The 18281-nt window shown below is 34.5% G+C and overlaps 1 protein-coding gene across 2 annotated transcripts in view; it reads right to left on the bottom strand.

The window, feature by feature from the left end:
- Positions 1-18281, bottom strand: part of LOC132708209 (cuticlin-4) — a 66946-nt gene that overhangs the window by 2430 nt on the left and 46235 nt on the right. For both annotated transcript variants that reach the window (XM_060680384.1, XM_060680385.1), the window contains exons 5-8: positions 17691-17833; positions 15512-15699; positions 12485-12690; positions 6612-6836 (exon numbers count right to left, since the gene is read on the bottom strand). In XM_060680384.1, coding sequence (XP_060536367.1) covers positions 6612-6836; positions 12485-12690; positions 15512-15699; positions 17691-17833 — 762 coding nt within the window. The remainder of the gene's footprint in view (positions 1-6611; positions 6837-12484; positions 12691-15511; positions 15700-17690; positions 17834-18281) is intronic.

Here is an 18281-nt window from a genome sequence, read left to right as displayed (position 1 = left end):
TTTTTTACTTGCAATTAGTGGGGCTCCGCGGCTCAACATCGGCGAAGATTAAAAGACGATAAGTAAAGCAACGAACGAAAATGTCGGGTTTAACGTATTGCCCGCATTAGCGGATGTATAATTTAAAATTTGTTCGGTAACCGTGAGAAACGAGACGGACTTTGTTGGTACTCGGATATCGAAATGCATATTTACGGATTTTTAAAACAATCCTCGTTGCTGCGTGTATCGTATGGTGTGTCTCAAAGTACATATTTCATCGTCTTAGCTTTTGACAGACCCTACCCCGAAAACTAAGTATGGCCTTCATACCTAATGTCCCTGGGTAAAAAAATCGATAACTAATTCATGGGTAAGGGGCGATTAAGATTAGATGAAGGGCACATATTGGCTGATATCAGTGGCAGGCGTTTTGAAAAACCTTGCTACTGTTGATTTTATTTTTTTGGTTTTCCTTGGATATTATTTTAATTTCCAACTGTAGAAAACTTTTGAAAAATTCTGTGATACTTCCTGTATGATTTTGTAATAATAATAAATGATGTTCGTGTGTATAGAGGTGCAGGGTGCGACACAGTTCATTACCTCGTAAAGACAAAAGCTTTCTTTCCATTGATAACCCATTCAGAAAAACAGCCAACAACAAATTGTCGAGAAGAAACACATGAAATAACATATAAATTGGATGGTCTAAAAGACGAATCGACAGCATTCCTATATACACTCAGGTTAAATTTAAAACTCAGTAATGTAACATATTCATCTGGTTTAAATACCTATAATAGCATATTGAGATGTATACGAGAAGCCGCAATGGAGGCCTTGGGAGAAAAACAAACAAATAACTCACACAAGATCACCGAATGGTCGAACGAAGACGTTGAACAATTGATATTAGAAAAGAAACAAGCATATAACACCTGGCTGACTACAAATAGAACAGAAGATAGAAGATACTATTCTCGCTGCCGCTATGAGATTAAAAAAGCTGTACGAAAAGCGAAAAATGATTTATGAGAACAGACAGAAAAGAAAGAGTCCCTATCAGCTTTATACAGCCAAGTGAGTGAGTATGCCATTATAAGCAATTGTTCACCGAAAATCGCCCAGAATTTATAAGAGAGAGTCAAGACGAGAGTATAAGTTTAGATAGCTCACTTACAGAAGAAGATTACATAACAGAAGAAGAAGTAAGAAAGGCTCTTAGAGAAATGAAAAATGGACGAGTTCCTGGGCCAAAAGGAATTCCCATCGAACTTTTAAAGAATGGACTAAACTTAGTCTTCCAACTACTTACATTTGTTTTCAACTGTTTCTTGAGAGGCGAACAATTACCCCCAGAATAGAAAACTGCCTACATATCGAATTTACATAAAAAAGGTGACAGGAAATTATGCTCAAACTATAGAGGACTTAATGTAACAAACTCCCTTTCAAGACTATATGGAAAAATCATTAAAACACGAATAGAACAACAAATTCATGACATAGATGAACAAAATGGTTTCCGTGCAGGCAGATCATGCTCTGATAACTTCTGTTTAAAACAACTACTAGAAAAAAGAATGGCTCGGGATTTAGAAACACATAAGATATTTATAGATTTAAAAAAAGGCTATGACAGTGTGCCCCTCAGTAGAGTGTGGCCTGCAATGTCGGAAAATGGTGTAAGTAACGTCTATATACAGGGTGTCAAAAATTTGTACACTGATATGACTAGCAGCATTAAATTGGGAACGAAATTATCGGAGGAATTTCCAATATCTAAAGGCATACGGCAGGGCTGTGCAATCACTCCTAGCTTGTTTAAGATATACCTGAACACCACGTTAAGACATTGGAGACGCAGCTGCCGAAACTTGGGAATTTCTGTTGGTAATGATAAACTCTTCACAATGCACTTTGCCGATGACCAGGTCATTTTTGCGGAGGATGAGTATGATATAAACTGACCGAGGCGTACAAGTCTTGGGGTCTATCAATTAATATGGAAAAAACAGAAAATCTTATCGCAGGAGGCACAAACAGAGATTTAATCCTAGATCCGGGAACTATAAAATGTGTCGATCCCTACGAGTACTTGGGAGTAAATATAACAAAAAGGGGCACTAGTGAAGCTGAAATTAAGAACCGCATCCGACAGGGAAAACATGCAATAAAGCAGTTAAATGGAATACTGTGGAGTACCCAAATTCGACCAGAAACTAAAATCAGAATTTATAAGACCATTGTAGAGAGTATTACAACATATGGGGCCGAAGTATGGGAAATGACTGATTATTTACGTAAAAGATTATTGGCAATGGAAATGGACTACTGGAGACGCTGTTGTGGACTAACACTGCTAGACAAAATAAGTAACAATGAGATAAAGCAAAGAATGAAGATAGACACCACCATTGACAAATATTGAATTGGGTTCCTCCAGAAAAAAGAAAAAGAGGACGTCCCAGAAACACATGGGGAGACGGTATAAGAAACGAAATAACCCAAAGAAATCTACAAGAAGAGGACTGGAGAGACAGAAAGCGTTGGCGAGTAGGATGCGAAAAATGACTTTAAGTTGTATAAAAATCGCAAATATGTATATTATTATTATATAATTATTAGCCGTGCCACCCTCCAAAGAGTTATTTGTAAAATTGGATTTAAATACGACAGGAGAGACAAAAAACAAGTAGTAATGAAATGAGAATTAAAATTACACTTCCGAAAGCAAATGTATCAAAAACTGCCAGGCAAAAAACGTACTTATTTGGGTAATTATTTATAATTTTTATATATTTAGTGTCATTGTTTAAACAGCTTCAAGGTCAGGACTTTTATTGCCCATCGGAGTTTATTTAAATAATTGCCGTCAAAAGTAAGGACGATATACTTTGAGGCTGACCATACCCAACGATTAGAGAAACGAGGCGGGTTACATTCCTCTCGAATTGTTAGGGACTTCATTTTCACGAATATCCGGTCAGCTGATTTAAATGCGACTCGAACGGCCGAAAGGCAAACGTCAATTTTGGTGCTATTTTAATTCCCCTGTGTGCCTAATTTGATAATAGAACGTCGCAAATTTCTGATGCATAGCTTTTTTTTTTTTGAAAAATCTAAAAAAAAATACGATTTCCGATTGTTATATCGCCGCGTCGGGCCGAGAGGAAGACATGTTTCGTAATACTGTACGCGCGGGCTCTATCGTGAATACAAAATGAGCGTGGAAAGGAGACACGGTATTTTTACTCACAATGCCGTCCGAAAATGACGTGCATCCGCCCGCCGTTAGATAATGTATAAATACCCTGCGGAAGGCATACGAATTAAGAAGGCGGCGTTTTTTAGGCAATACGACCACGCAGATTATGAATCAGGTGGTCCTCTGTTTAATAGAAATCAGCAAAAGAGCTAAGTTTTGATTTAAGATTCTATTCTCCGGCTAGTACTTCATAATGTTAACTTTGAACGTTCAGAACTATTCAGAATATGCAGAATGCAATACATCATTTCTTTGTGATAAATCGATTAGTCTAGGAGAAGCTCTCAGGGATGGGAATTTTTGGAGACCTTCTAAATTGGTTTCGCAGTAATATCACTAACCGGAAGCAATGAGTTAAAGTTAAAAATTACATTTCGTTAGAGACTGTTGTGACGTCGAGTGTACCACAAGGGGGACATCATTCCACATTCCTTTTTAATGTCTTCATTAATGACCTAAAAAATATTTTTCGCTTTTGCCAATTTCTTGCATTTGCGGATGATCTAAAGCTTTTTAAGGTTATAGCATCACCTCTTGACTGTCATCGATTACAGGAGGATCTTGATAGGTTTTCTTTGTGGTGCAGACAGAACAATTTAACTCTTAATACAAACAAGTGCAAAATTGTAAGCTTTGGCAGATCCAAAAACCCAGTAACTTTCACCTATCATTTGAACGCTGGATCGCTCGAGAGACAGAACCTAGTTAAAGATCTTGGAGTTCGGCTCGATTCGGAGCTCACATTTACATATCACATTGATTTTAAGACTAACAGAGCTATTCGGTTGCTTGGGTTTGTTTTTCGTACTTTGAAGGGTTTTGAGAACATCTTTACGTATAGGGAGCTGTATTGTGCGCTTGTACGTTCAATTTTAGAGTATGATAGCTGTGTCTGGCAATCACACTATGCAATTCACAAGGAAAGAATACAGCGTGTGCAGCGTAAGTTCCTTAGAGGGATAGGTTTTAAATTGGGAATGTCATTTGAGGATATAAACTACGAGGAGATAATGAAGCTTTTGAATCTGACATCTTTGGAGAGTAGGCGCATATTTTTGGACATCGTTACATTATACAAAATCCTTAATAATTTGATGGATTCACCAGATCTTCTGGCATATGTTGATTTTCATATTTCTCCTATTAATGCAAGAAGTAAGGCTCTTTTTAATATTGATTTTCATAGGACCAACTATGGCATTAACTCGCCTATGAATCGAATGTGCAAACTGACAAATATTTTACTCACAAATAACGAACATATTGATTTATTTTCTGACTCTCTCAGTAGTTTTAATCGCAAAGTAAAGATGTCTGTTTTTAATCAAAACTTGGTAGTTTAGCAACTGTAACTGTTGGTGTTACTATTTTTATTCGGTTATTCTATATTGTAATAATAATTTAAATGCTATATGCGCAAATAAAATTTTTAATTTTAATTTTAGTTTTTTAATTTAACCATCTCATTCTACCTGCATAAGCGATAGTAAAGCATGATTCGGGGCTCTGTCATGAGTTTTTGTGGTGTGAGGCTACTGGAAAATGACAAAGGTTCATCTTATGATGAAATTGTAATACTCAAGCTAGAATACCTTTATAATGTGCTTTCAAACTAGCAAAATTAAAAGCACTTCTTATGAAGTTAATGTTGAAGTTGGTGTTTAAATGTTTCTTAATCAATACAACAATTTGTTTTGTATTTGGATTTGAAACCGGTAAAGCACTGAATCCCGAATATCAAATGAACTATTTTTTAAGCAAAATCAACACAAACATGAAACCCATTTGAAAAAAATGCCGGCATTTCAAATTTGTCCTTCGAAATAGTATAAAAAAAATTCCGTCAGGGGTCTTATTGAATTGTAAAATCACCGATAGCGATGCGGCCTGTAACGAAAGTAACTGACCGGCTGCACGTTGTTCTCTGCGTTCATTTGTAATCTTTTTAATTATATTTGCCCAAATTTAACAACATCATGAGGCACATAATACAACATTTTCGACGTTGAAAATATATATGCACAAAAATAAAGCATAAAGAATACATACTCAAAAATTTAAAGCATAATAAATTACTGTATGGCACATAAATTTCAAAGCACTATGGTGGATGCTGTTGCATTAATGATTTTAGGCACATTTAAAATTAATTCGGCAAGCAAAGAAAGTGAGCGATTTGATTTAACTGACATTTTTGAATTTATGAATTCTAACAAAAATTTTAATATTTTGTACAGAAGCGTAGCTAATTTGGGGGGGGGTCTATTCCATAACAAAAGGTACTTTTGCGTAAAGAAAAAAAATAGTGGTTTTGGAATTATTTGAGGTTTTCGCAAGATATGCTGGCCCAATTAATAAATCATTTAAAATAATTATCATACGTCAGAATGGACTTAGACTAACAAACAACGATGAAGTAAAAATACTGCAGATTTTAAAATTTTCTGCTATAAATTCCGTTTATCTGTTTATATGTTTCTATCTTAACTCGTTGCGGAAATGATAAAAAGAAATACATTTTTGGGGGCTCTTTTACAGAACCATTTTCCATTTTATTAATCAAACCTTAGAAATTAAAGCAGCGTTTTTGGAAACACCTTGTATTTTCGATATTTATTAGTATTATCATCTAATGTTAAATCCAGAATGTGCTATAATATTTTTTGGAATATCGTTTCCTTGAAAAAATAAAATTAGAAAACGATATTTCAGTGATAATTGGTACATATAATAAGGGGTTTTCGTACTTCATTTGAAATTTGAAACTAACGTAAGGGATTACTTTTAAGCAAGTTTCTTGCGTTTTGTAGAATCTCTTATGGTTTTATAATAAGCAATTATTTAAATTGCTCATATCGCTTTAATTAAGGTAGGTGCAATTGAAACAATTGAAAAGTTCAAAATAATTAATTAAGTAAAGTGCTAAAACCCCTTATTACGTGTACCAAATATCACCACTAATTAATAACAAAAAGAAAACGCATAAAATTTTATTTTACCAGCACCCTGTATTTCGAAAACGAATAACATTCCAAAATAACCCATACCACATTTTCGTCTTAAAATTGGGCGAGAATTATCCTCTTTCCACAAAGAAAAAGAATCAAATGCAATTTTTATATATGGCTTCACCCTGTAGGTAGGATGGGAAAAACCATGTAGGTATATTATTGGACATATAATTTTCTTGTGGGAAAATCCCCGAACCAAAGTTCACGTCGCGGGTACCTATACGAACCATTAAGTAAACACATTTACGTGTTAAACCCTCCCCCCTCACTGAGCCCCCCCTCCCATTTCGTAAAACTCGTAAAATTAACGAACCCGATCTCGCGGGCTACGTCATTTTATAAATGCCCACCTTTTCGCTGAAGACGGAGTAATCGTCCTGGCCGGCTTTGGCGAGGTCGTTGGCTTCGTTCACGTAAAGGCCGCTGTACACCTCGATGGTGGCCGGCGTACCCTCGGGGTCAGCGCCGGACGACGACGTGCCCCCGCCGACCGCTTGCCTTTTCAGCCGGTTCGACCGCTCGGGGACGACGTCCACGCTCGACGACGACGACGACGGCACTCTGCACGTCAACGGCTGCAAATGCAACACCCAAACCGCGTCAGACACTAGTTGCGAATTTATTACCAATTTTCGACCAAACATATAAAGTCCGGTACACACGATGCTATTTCAACATGTATGTACCGTTCGTTCAATTTATCTTGACAACATTTTAACATTTCTGTAAGTTTTTTTTTGTTTTTAGAGACATCAAGGTAAACAAAAAAACAAAATGTAGGGTTAGTAGCCAAGTTTTTTTCCACGTGACGTATAAAACAAAACACTCAATTTTCTGACAAATAAGCCTACATCATACTTGTTTTAATGGAACACTCTGTAGATTATATATGTGTTTAATGGAATATCTTTTCCCAATTACAATGATGCAACACACTTTATATTTTAGTCCACTAGTTTTTGACAAATCGGCAAAAATGGGAAATTTTTATAAACTTCAAAGAGTGCCGTGACTGACTGTAACAAAAAATTTTTTTCACAAATTAAAGTAGAACAAAAACACTAAAGTAAAAAATTCTTCAACTATTCTAAATGCTGCTGTATGTGACCATCATTTTCCTGAGCACATTTCCCATACACTCTAATTTTATGATGTCTTGCATTTATTTAGTAACGTTTCCGGATTGTCTCTTAACTGATTGATCGATCGCCTCTGAAATTCTTTGCCGAAGTTCCAAATTATTACAACGGGTTCTGTGCACGTGATTTTTCGAGGCTGTTGGCTGGCCAATCCATAGCTTCGCCGTTCCCTACCCAACCTCTGGGATATTCCATGTTAAGAAAATTTTTAACTTGTACAACATTGTGAGGAGGGGCACCGACTTACTGCCATATAATCAGCGCTGATATTTTTAGGGGTAAATCTTCTATATATGGTTCTATTTAGTGCTCTAAGAATTGCGAATAATGATCTCCAGTTAACTTTTGATCTATGAATATCGGACCCAAAATATGCCTATCTATGACACCATGATTGGTAGCCCTGGGTTTTTATTTCGAGTATTTGTCTAGGATTATTTAAAGAAAAATATCGCGTGTTTTGTCTATTACAACCCTGTCTTGTAGTAAACGAACTTTCATTGGTCCATAAAATGTTTTTCAAAAAAGTATTATTCTCATTTTCTATTTAAAAAATCCAAACAAAACTGCATCCTTCTTTGTCATTGTTCTGCACTTCGTCTTTGAGGTTTACGAAATTTAAATGCATTATATTTATATTCTTTCAAAACTGAGTGGATTAATCCCCGAGAAATACCAGTCTCCTCATATACTCTAGTAATGAAGGAAAATGGATGTGCTTCGGAGAATCCTAATATGTTTGCCTTATGTTCTTCATTTAAAATGCTTTGAATTTTGACGCTTGTCAATTCTGACAGTCATGTCAGTGAATGTATTCGTGTTTTGCGAAAATGTACCCAAAAACTAACGGTCGTAGAAAAAATATAGTATGCAAACATGTTCGGTAAACTTTTTAACTGACTCGTTTATTAAACACTCTATATTATATATACTATTTTATTTGTCGATCAGGGCACTCTTTGAAATTATATAAAAATTTCCCATTTGTCAAAAACGAAATACAATACAAATACTGGGCGTTCTATTTAAAAAAATATGATGTAGCCTTAAATGTCAGAAAATTAACAGTTCCAGGTAATAAGATAAAAGCGAGAATATATTCCACGTACTGCTTTTACAAACATTGGCTCCCGTTTTGTAGCAAAGTTGTAATACAACTTTTTGTAGGGACCGGTATGATTAACTCATTTGCCGAGTTTGAATAAATTTTAATAAGTCAATCCTTTATTGGATTAAACATGATGGGAAACACCAGCGAATGTTTTATGTGCTTTTGAAAACTTTACGACGTCAAGCAGGACAATGACATATCAAATAAAGGTTGGTTTACAAAAAAGACATGCGTATTTGGTTTGACGCATTCAAAATAAACTAAGTATATATAGTAGACATCATATTAAGTTTTTCTTTTATTATAAATAAATCATAATTATAATAAAAATACGGTTATAAAACATTGCTCAAAAGAAGCATTGTTTAAAATAAACATTTTTTTTAAGTAAATGTTCAAACCACCCTCCATTAATAGTTAAACACTATCCTAAGCTATCATAAAATTCATTTCTAACATTGCTTAGTTGATATTGTGAAATCCTGTTACATACTAAGGAAATAGCGTTCTGTAACTGGTTAAGAGTTTCAAATTTAACATTTCTATAGATAACACTTTTTAAGTGACCTCACGGAAAGAAGTCCATGGTCAGAGTCGAGAGGTCAGGTGACACGGAAATTATGGACGGGGCAACCTACCATCTGGTACCAAATCTCCTGATCTTCGCGAACAACTTCTTCTATTTGTTCAATTCAATAGGTTTCTGCCGCGAGGTTACCGTCCATAAAAATGGACCAATAATATGATCCGCAAATTCCTACCATTATATTTATTTTTTGAGGATATTGGCTTCGAGTATGAACAAAACGATATTCATTCACTTATCATATATCATTATTTGCTTTTTGCATTATTTCAAAACAATAGGAAAATATTCTTTCATCATCGCCTTCTTAGTATCTTGATGCTTTTCGTACTTATAGGAAAAATATTTATCTTTTTTTTTTTAAGTGCGAAACACCGTGGTTTGATATTTATTTACAGCTCGTCCAAGAATCCTCTTATTAATCATTTTACTTTCGTATAAAAATCACAAATAGAAATATTGTACTGTCAAATTGTACTGCTGTTTGCTTTATTACCTAAACTATAAAATAAATATCACTTTGCCATCATATTTAATTCACTAACTGAAGATTGACTTTTTAAAGTTCCATTCCAACTGGGCACATGAGTTAATCATATTGGCCTCTTCAAAAAATTATATTACAACATTGCTATAAAATGTATAGGGGAGCCAATATATGAATATATGAATAGATTCATAGAATTACCCAGGATAGACCCAACAGTGTTCAGACAGACAAATTTTTTATATGGTACAAAATTTAAACATATTTTACTCTAACCTATTTCCTGTTCCTTGTTTGGCTCATGGTGTCAATCGGGAGACAGAATGTATAACACACCAGCTTTCCATTGGCAAATGATTTAATTAATGAATTTTATGAGAAGTATTGTCCAAATACTCAATTACCATCACAACTCGCTGAGGACCTTTGAATTAGTTAAAAAAGTTATCGAAATCTAAACAACTTAATATTTATAAAAATAAAGTATTATTATGTACAAACATTCTGGATTCATCCTGAGTTGGTTATTGATAAATGGAACTTGCTGACCTTTCGCCAAACATCCTGTTGAAGCTCTGAAGAAGTCAACAGAATGATTGGCGAAACGCCAGCAAGTTTGGTAAATAATATTGCAGTATCCTGTGGAAGTTTCTTTGTAATAAAAATAGCACTCACTAAATTGGAGGCAACCTCGGTTTCTTTGACAGGTTCAGTGGCTTTAATAAGACAATTTGAGGTAGATTGCAAAAAAGTTTAAGGTACTGTTGGGGCTGCGGTTATAAAAAATATTTTTTATTTACATTTTTGAAATAGGTCTGTTTAATAGGTAAAAAATTATAGGATTTCTGAAGAACAGGTTTAATTATATTAATAGTTCTTGCTTTATTTAAAATAAAATGTATTTTATGCATTTAAATCCGCATTTATTGGGGTTTTTCGCTTGCATTTTAATAACGGCAATAAGAAATGGTTTATAATTATTTCTACTCGTAAATCATTTACACCTATTGCATATTACATGATCTGATTCTGTTGTACTAATATAAATAACCCATCGCGTGATTATATAAATAAAATATATGAATATGGTTATATGAATAAAGTATTTCCATATAATAAAGAAAATTTCTATGGAATATCAACGTATTATTCAGAAGTAAAATTTTTTTTTGCCTATGTACTGATCTAGTTGCCCTAAAAATTTAGTTTGTTAAGTGCACGTATATAGACAAATTAGTTTTTTTGAAATAATTCTAATCACTATAATTTTTAAAAAAGTCTTTCTAAAAAAGATAGATTAGAAATTTCATTTTATGCAAATATTTAAAGAAAATATGAGCAAGTAAAAGACATCGCTAACCATCTTGTCCTATAGTCAAATTTACCTCACTCTTGCCTCACTCAACTACCGTGCCGTAGTCATTCCAGTTTTGATCGATAAATCCACGGAATACTTGTGGTTTGTGGACAAATGTCAAAATTATCAACTGTCATCTTCTATCGCCTGGCGCGTGTTATCCGATTCGTTCGCCATAATCGTTAAATTGACGATTTCCAGCGTTAAAATCAGGCATTATCAATGACCGTCACGTCGCATAATCGTTTCTGTTCGACGAAAAGGCAGTTACGGAATTATCAAACATAACCTCTGACCCGGGCCGCGGTCCTTTGCATGCCGAACCCCGGAGAGTATATTATGGGCCGTGTGAGATGCTGCGCGGACGTGATTACAGTTATAAATTACGAGGCCACCCGGATATGGAAACGACCGTGTATTCTGTGGTTCTCGCGTTATTAAATAAGCGCCATACGTATTATGCGCCATTAGGAAATAAGCGATATCTTTTATGTTAATTACCGACAATCATTTCATAGATCTTCTTCGAGGAAATGACGGCAATAATTTGAAGTAAATAAATACTGACCTTAGTTAGCAAAAAAAAAAATATATTTGCTGATGACCAAATCGAAAATTAAAAAACAAAAAACTTTTTTAACCAAAAAAGTCTAGTTACATTATAGAAATTTTTGTTACCTAAGAATTATAATAACTGAAAAATCAAATAAAATAAAAAAATATAACGAACGAAAAAAAAAAAAACAGTGCTCCCAGAAAATAGAAACAGTAGAAAATAAAATAAAAATGCATTTTCAAACCATTCAAAACCATCCGTTTGGAATTTTGTTACGAACTTTTTAACTATTTGTAATGTATATTTGAAATTTGAAAAATATATATATAATTACCTAAGAATGAAGAAAAATAAAAAAAAAACAAAAAACAGTGCTCCCAGAAAATAGAAACAGAAAAAAAAGGAAAATAGAAATATTTTTGAAAAATCAAAACCCTTCCAAAATTGTCTGATTCGAAATTTCAAAGCCTGTCACTAAAATGTTTCCTTCTTTTTTCAGTATTTATATCCAATTCGATAAATGTCACACAGACGCTCCCAAAGAATAATCTAATCTATTCATCTAAGAACATTAATAAAGAAAAGAAAATCACTAATAAATGGCATTCGAAAGGCAAAACAATCTTTAAAAAGAAAGAAAAAAATTAAGATAATATTTTTTGACACATGCGGGGAGGATCTGGACCCGCAATTCCTTCATCCTGTAATTTCTTCATAATTGAAACACTTAAACCATAATTCGGTTTACCCCTCGCTTTTTAAAGAAGAAGAAAAAATAAAATATTATGAAACAAGTTTGATAAACGCCAGTTTAGTCGCGTGTTTAATAAACGAACAACTAAGAACTTTATTCAAGTATTGCACACTATATTTTTTATACGTCCATTAGTTTGTAGATACAGCGCACGCTTCATTGGGTATTTTACAGGGAGGAGAATTTTTTTTTTTGAGAAATTTTTCTACTGAAATAAGAAAGTTGGGGCTTACCTCTTTATCGCATCCGTTATTGGCCTTGACGCAAAGCCTGACGTTGCACTGATAGTAGACGGAGGCGATGTAGGGGAACTTGTGAGCCTTGAACTGAACTTCTGCCTTGCTGAAGTCTCCCGAATACTGGAACATACCCATGATGTCGGGGTCGGTGGGGCACCCGTCGGAGTCGATTAGGGTCTGCTCTCCCCAACCGAGACCATCTGCGCCCGGACCGCCAGTACATCATTATTTAAGGGTTTACCAACTCATAGTTTTACTAACGACATCAAAAACTAATATCGCACACTACCATCTTATTTTATATAGTAAATATATGCATTTTTCTAGAAAAGTCATTTTTATTTATACTGCATCTTAATGTAAAGGTTTCTGGTTTAAAATATAGTTTTGGCACACATTTTCAAGGCACACTTCGAGACATTTATTTTAAAGTTCGTATTTTTACAAACTATAAGGACTTGCATAAAGTCAGGTCTCCACCCAATCGACATTCGCCGACTATTCTGTCGCCGACTAGTACTAGCAACAATGTTGCTGAAAGTTGAGTAAACTCGGGGACATTTTTTGTTATAGATTAAAGACTTTTTGATGTTTCGCTAGAAAAGCGTTATATTAAAGAAAAATCGTTTCGACGACAATATGTGTGCGGTTTACAAAAAGCCTAAATTTGTATGTTTACCTACAAGTTATAAATAAATTTGGTATGAAGTGGAGTAGTGAAAAAACAAGAATACAAGTCCACCCCAAACTTGGGGATACCAAGCATACATAATAGAAGAACAGAACTGAAATGGAATGCAATTGCATGACACTGCAATTAGTTTGGAACTAGAGATGGCAGAAATTGAGAGAAAAATAAAAAATATTATAGGACAATTTTTTAGAGAATTTTTATTTGTACGATTTGTACCAAATTATTTTTATTTTTATTTTTAATACAAAATTTTATTGTTTGTTTGCTATAGCTTGAGTTTTTCAGATTAATTAGGGAGAATAAAGTGTTCCTGATGCTCACGTCTTTGATAAAATACCAGATAATAATTGTTGAAACTTCCAACCAAAGTGACACTTACATTGTTGAAAAATGTTTACGAAAGTAGAAATCAACCTGACGAATATAACATACAGGGTGTTTCACGGTTCGTGGTACCTTAGACGTTAGCAAATATTTCCATAAGCGGAGATGTTCTATCGTTCTAAAATATTATTGTATAATTGTTTTTTTTATTTTCAATTTTTATTACTACGAGGTAGGAAGTTAAAATTTTGGACATAACTTAGGGGGGTATTGAACAAAGTTTCTTAATATCGAAATTAGTTCTAGATTATACAGGGTTGGTCAAAACTAATGCTTTGCCTATCACATACAAAAATAGTGAAAAGTGCTTTTTTAAAAATGGAACACTGGGTATATTATGATGTATTATGTCAATCATGTTCCTATATCTAAATCGTTTGGTTTCTGAAATAAACCCAACGTTTTTTGAAAACTTACTTTGGCAAAATTCATATTTTAGGTGGGCGTGCAATTTCTGGGTCTTATGTTAAATAATTCATTTCCTAATTCTGGCAAATTTTCTCTTGTTCATGTTTTGTAAATCAGGAGTACTGGTTTCCCTTTCATTTTGAAACGGTTTTATCAATAAAATTTGCACCATAATCAAAATCTTTATTGAACTGTCAAACGGAAAATTAATTATTTAATATAAGACGGTTGGGGATATGATACATCATTCGAAAGGGAATTTAATTTTCTCTTACAATACGTGAAAGATACAGGGTGTTCCACCCTTTTTGTATCTCGTATGCAAATCATCAGTTTTGACCAACCCTGTATGATATAGAACTATTTTCGATATTAAGAAATAATGTACAAGAGTTTCGTAAGCTACGTCCAAAATTTTAAGTTTCTACTGGCTCCAGTGTCGTAGTAATAAAAATTTAATTGAAGCTATTTATTAATTAATTAATTATTAATTAATTTCTCATAAAACACTAAAGAAATGTATAGGAAAACAGTCTCAAAGTATTTAAAATTTAAATATTGGTGCTACTTTTTGGAAGAAGCGGCAACGTGGCAGTGTTAAAAATATTTTAGCTCGATAGAACATCGCCGCGTATGGAACTAACCAAATTCAACCGTAAAACACCCCTTATATGCCGTTATCTTTTAACACACTATGAATGAAGGAATCTACGATGTTCTACAAAATAAATCCATTTCAATTAACATTAATATTGGCATGATATAATTTCTGCTGATGCAGACACACAGTTGTAAAAACGCCGAAGTTCTTTTTTTAATTTGTAGTTGACTATTTACATATCATACATGGCGAATTAATTTTTTCTTAACCTTTTCGAGAACAAATATTTTAATTTTACTTGGATGCTATTTTTGTGTTATGTTTGCATTTTCATTAAGTTCAGCCATTACGACATCACACAATTCTGCAATTATTTTTGAAACCCCCTGCTTTTCACATTTGAAAAGATAACCAAGGCTGTAAATGCATCCCCGAATCCCGGGGCCAGTCGTTTGGAGCAATGATTCAAAATCAGTTGGACTGCTGTTATAAATGTTTTGAAACAACCACTTATTTGATTTCGGAGTATATTAACATCATTTTCACAAAGCTCAGTAGGCAAATCACTACCAATATATAAGTTTGTCTTTCGGAGGCTAGGCCGTATCCAAGAATGAGGTTGACGCCGACCCTGACGACGCTCATTATGTGAAATAATAAGGAAAGTCGAGATATAATAATTGATCCTCGTTCCTGATCAACTCCGAGTCGTTGAATATTTTATTAGATCCAAATGAAATACTGAAAAAACAAAGTGAACCTATTTAATAAGCATACCAAACCTACTAGTTATTTTACTGGAATACTGGGTTGCAGCAGTAATAACGAGAATATTCGCCCTTTGTGAGTGAAGTATATAATGTCAATTCGATTACACCCTGCATTTTTTTTGTCCGAATTCGTCATGACCAAACATTTAAGAAAACATTATTACCTTTGACTACGCAATCGGTGACCCGTATCCCGTAGGTCTCCTGCTCGTCTATGGCCACGACCAGACTCAGTGGGTCGCCAATTTTCACGTTTTCCGCGACGTGGTGTTGCGACGGCTCGCCGGCGAAGATCTTCATGCTGCAACCAGGCATCGTGGCCATGGAGGTTACCGGGTCGGATGATAGCGAACTGAAACGAAAGAAACATAGCATCGACCGAACAGATATTAAAGAAGCTAAAACAATCTTATTTACGCATTTACCGGAAGAAAATTGCATTTTATTAAATAAAATAAGTTCCTGCACTTGACTTGGTATATCAACCTCAACGGAAATGTTCAAACTAACCAAATAAAACTAACTCCAGTAAAAAGTGTATACTATACACAATATGCAACACCAGAGTAACTTACCTTTTTTTGGTCCCCATTACCTGGTAGCTGCAGTCAAACAGTTGATGTTAATAATTGCACATTTTTGTCAACCGATCGGGACTAGTCTTAAAATAAAAGTAATTTAATCAAAAATATTGTAGTATATGGTTGCCTCAAAAAATTTGGTCATAGATGCAAGTTGCAAGACATTTAAATTAAAGAATTCGGAAAGAGCGAAAGTCCAAGGCAGAAAAAGACGACAATGCTACAGCTGTGCGGCGCACAGACGCCATCATCCGTGAGGGAATACACATGTTGTACATTGCATCCAAAATTGAAAATGACGAAGAAAAAGTGTTTTTTGTGTAAAAAAACAAATGACGACGTTTTCAATATGCAGACGTTCCCAAAATTCAACTCAGTTTGAAGGCTATCAAGTAAGCTTATTACAAAAAAGTAACTGTTTTTTAATGTTTTCATGATGAGTCGGATACGAGAATGGTTTTTCACGCTTACAAAGCAACATCAGGATCTAAAATTTTAATAAAATCAGCAGACGCAGGTAACATGCGGAAAATAAAAAACCCTGAAATATGGTTTGCGACTTCGCTAAGTAAAAGGCGGAATAGCAATGATTTTAATTGCATCAATTGTACCGAATTGGCATCAAAACTGGGACTTGATCTATGCCTAGGTCTACCTGCTTTTTATGCTTACATTGGTTCGGATTACACTGCAGCTTTTTATAACAAAGAAAAAGTAAGACTTTTCAAGCCATTTACATTTTGCAAGAAAAAATGGATGTAATTGACAAATTCACTGTGGCTATGTATGGTATTAAAAATTGTAACAAAGTTATACCAGATATCAAATATTTATTAAATATTTTTCTGCAATAAGAAGACAATGAAGATTACGTACTGTTTATGTCAACTTAATGTGGTTACATGCAACTGATCCTCATTGCGCAAAATTGAACCCTGAAAATTGTGGTTGGTTCCTAGATAAACCGAAAGGATTTGAGGGAGATCAGACGCCTTTAAAAATAGATGATATTTTAGAGATGACACGAGAAAGAAAATGAAGATGGTTCTTCTGATTTGGCAAATGATACAACTTCCGGCGATTCTGGTCGTGAAATATTTATTACTGTTGTTTGTATGATCACTATGTACTATATTATAAATATTGTTTAATAAAGAATTTCTCATTTTTCTGTTAGATAGGGATTAATAGTTTTGGTTCGTTTGTTTTAAGAATATTTTATTATTTTTTATTCTATTCTATTCTATAGTCAATTAATTAAATCCTAGCATTGCATCCTTTTCTACGACGAGAAGTACGTGCAGTCTTCCTTTGTCTTGCACTTCGCTGGCTCAGAAATTTTTAATTTAAATATCCTACAACTAGCATCTATGAACAAATTTTTTAAGGAACCATATATCACAATATTTATGATGAAATTACTTTTATTTTAAGACTAGTAGGGACCAAAAAAGGTAAGCTACTGTGCTGTTGCATATTTTGTGCAGTATATTTTTCAAAGAAACTTCCACAAGCTGCTGTAATACTTTTTACAAAACTTCTGGATTCCCGCTGCGTTGTTTTTTGGTCAGTCCAACTTGCTAATGTGCCAGTTTTCAGTTTTAGTTAAGCTGTGAAGAAGCCAACACGATGATCGGCGAAACTTTAGCATGTTCGGCTCAGAAAAACCGAAGCAGGAGGAATCCGGAAGGTTTGTGTAGTATATACTTTTCACTGGAGTTAGTTTCGCTTTGGTAGACACTATACGCAAAAAAATACTCACTCGACTTTGAGCGAATCGTTCGGTATTGTGTTGTTGCGAGTTTTATATCGGCACCTGATGTGGAACCCCTTGCCCTGGTTGGTGACGAGCTTAAGATGCGGCTGAACAACTATGGTGTTATAGTATTCGATCCCGCCGTCGTCCTGAAACGCAAAACGTTATCTTATAACAGCGCTCCAGGTGGCGATTTATTTTTGCGTTAAGCGAATGCATATCAAACATTATTCAAACATGCAAATCAGCTACGCGAAGGCGGAACAATTTCCTACTTTTGTAATATGACGTAATTTGTTTAGCGTAATAATCACTTTACTGCGGCGCGTCGGTTGAGAAGCGACGACGACCGTAGGCAACATAACCCACAATTTTATGGCCGAATGATCCTAGCAATTGTGGCCAAAATTGAAAAGAAGAATAACCTAACGTTGTGGTCGCTTCTTGGCTTACAATGGGAAAACCTATAGAGCGACGTTATTTGGCCCCAAAAGACACATGGGACTCCAAGGAGACAATTCGTACGACGATAACGCAAGTAATGGTGACGCTTCAAAAATGCAGCTACGAAGAAACGAAGCGCGCTATTAATGGTGT

Source organism: Cylas formicarius, unplaced genomic scaffold (genome assembly GCF_029955315.1).
Source record: "Cylas formicarius isolate icCylForm1 unplaced genomic scaffold, icCylForm1.1 PGA_scaffold_10__41_contigs__length_53128322, whole genome shotgun sequence".
In the NCBI taxonomy this organism is placed as follows: domain Eukaryota; kingdom Metazoa; phylum Arthropoda; class Insecta; order Coleoptera; family Brentidae; genus Cylas; species Cylas formicarius.
The sequence above is the reverse complement of the archived record's forward strand: the minus strand, read 5'-3'. Positions and strand labels throughout refer to the sequence as shown.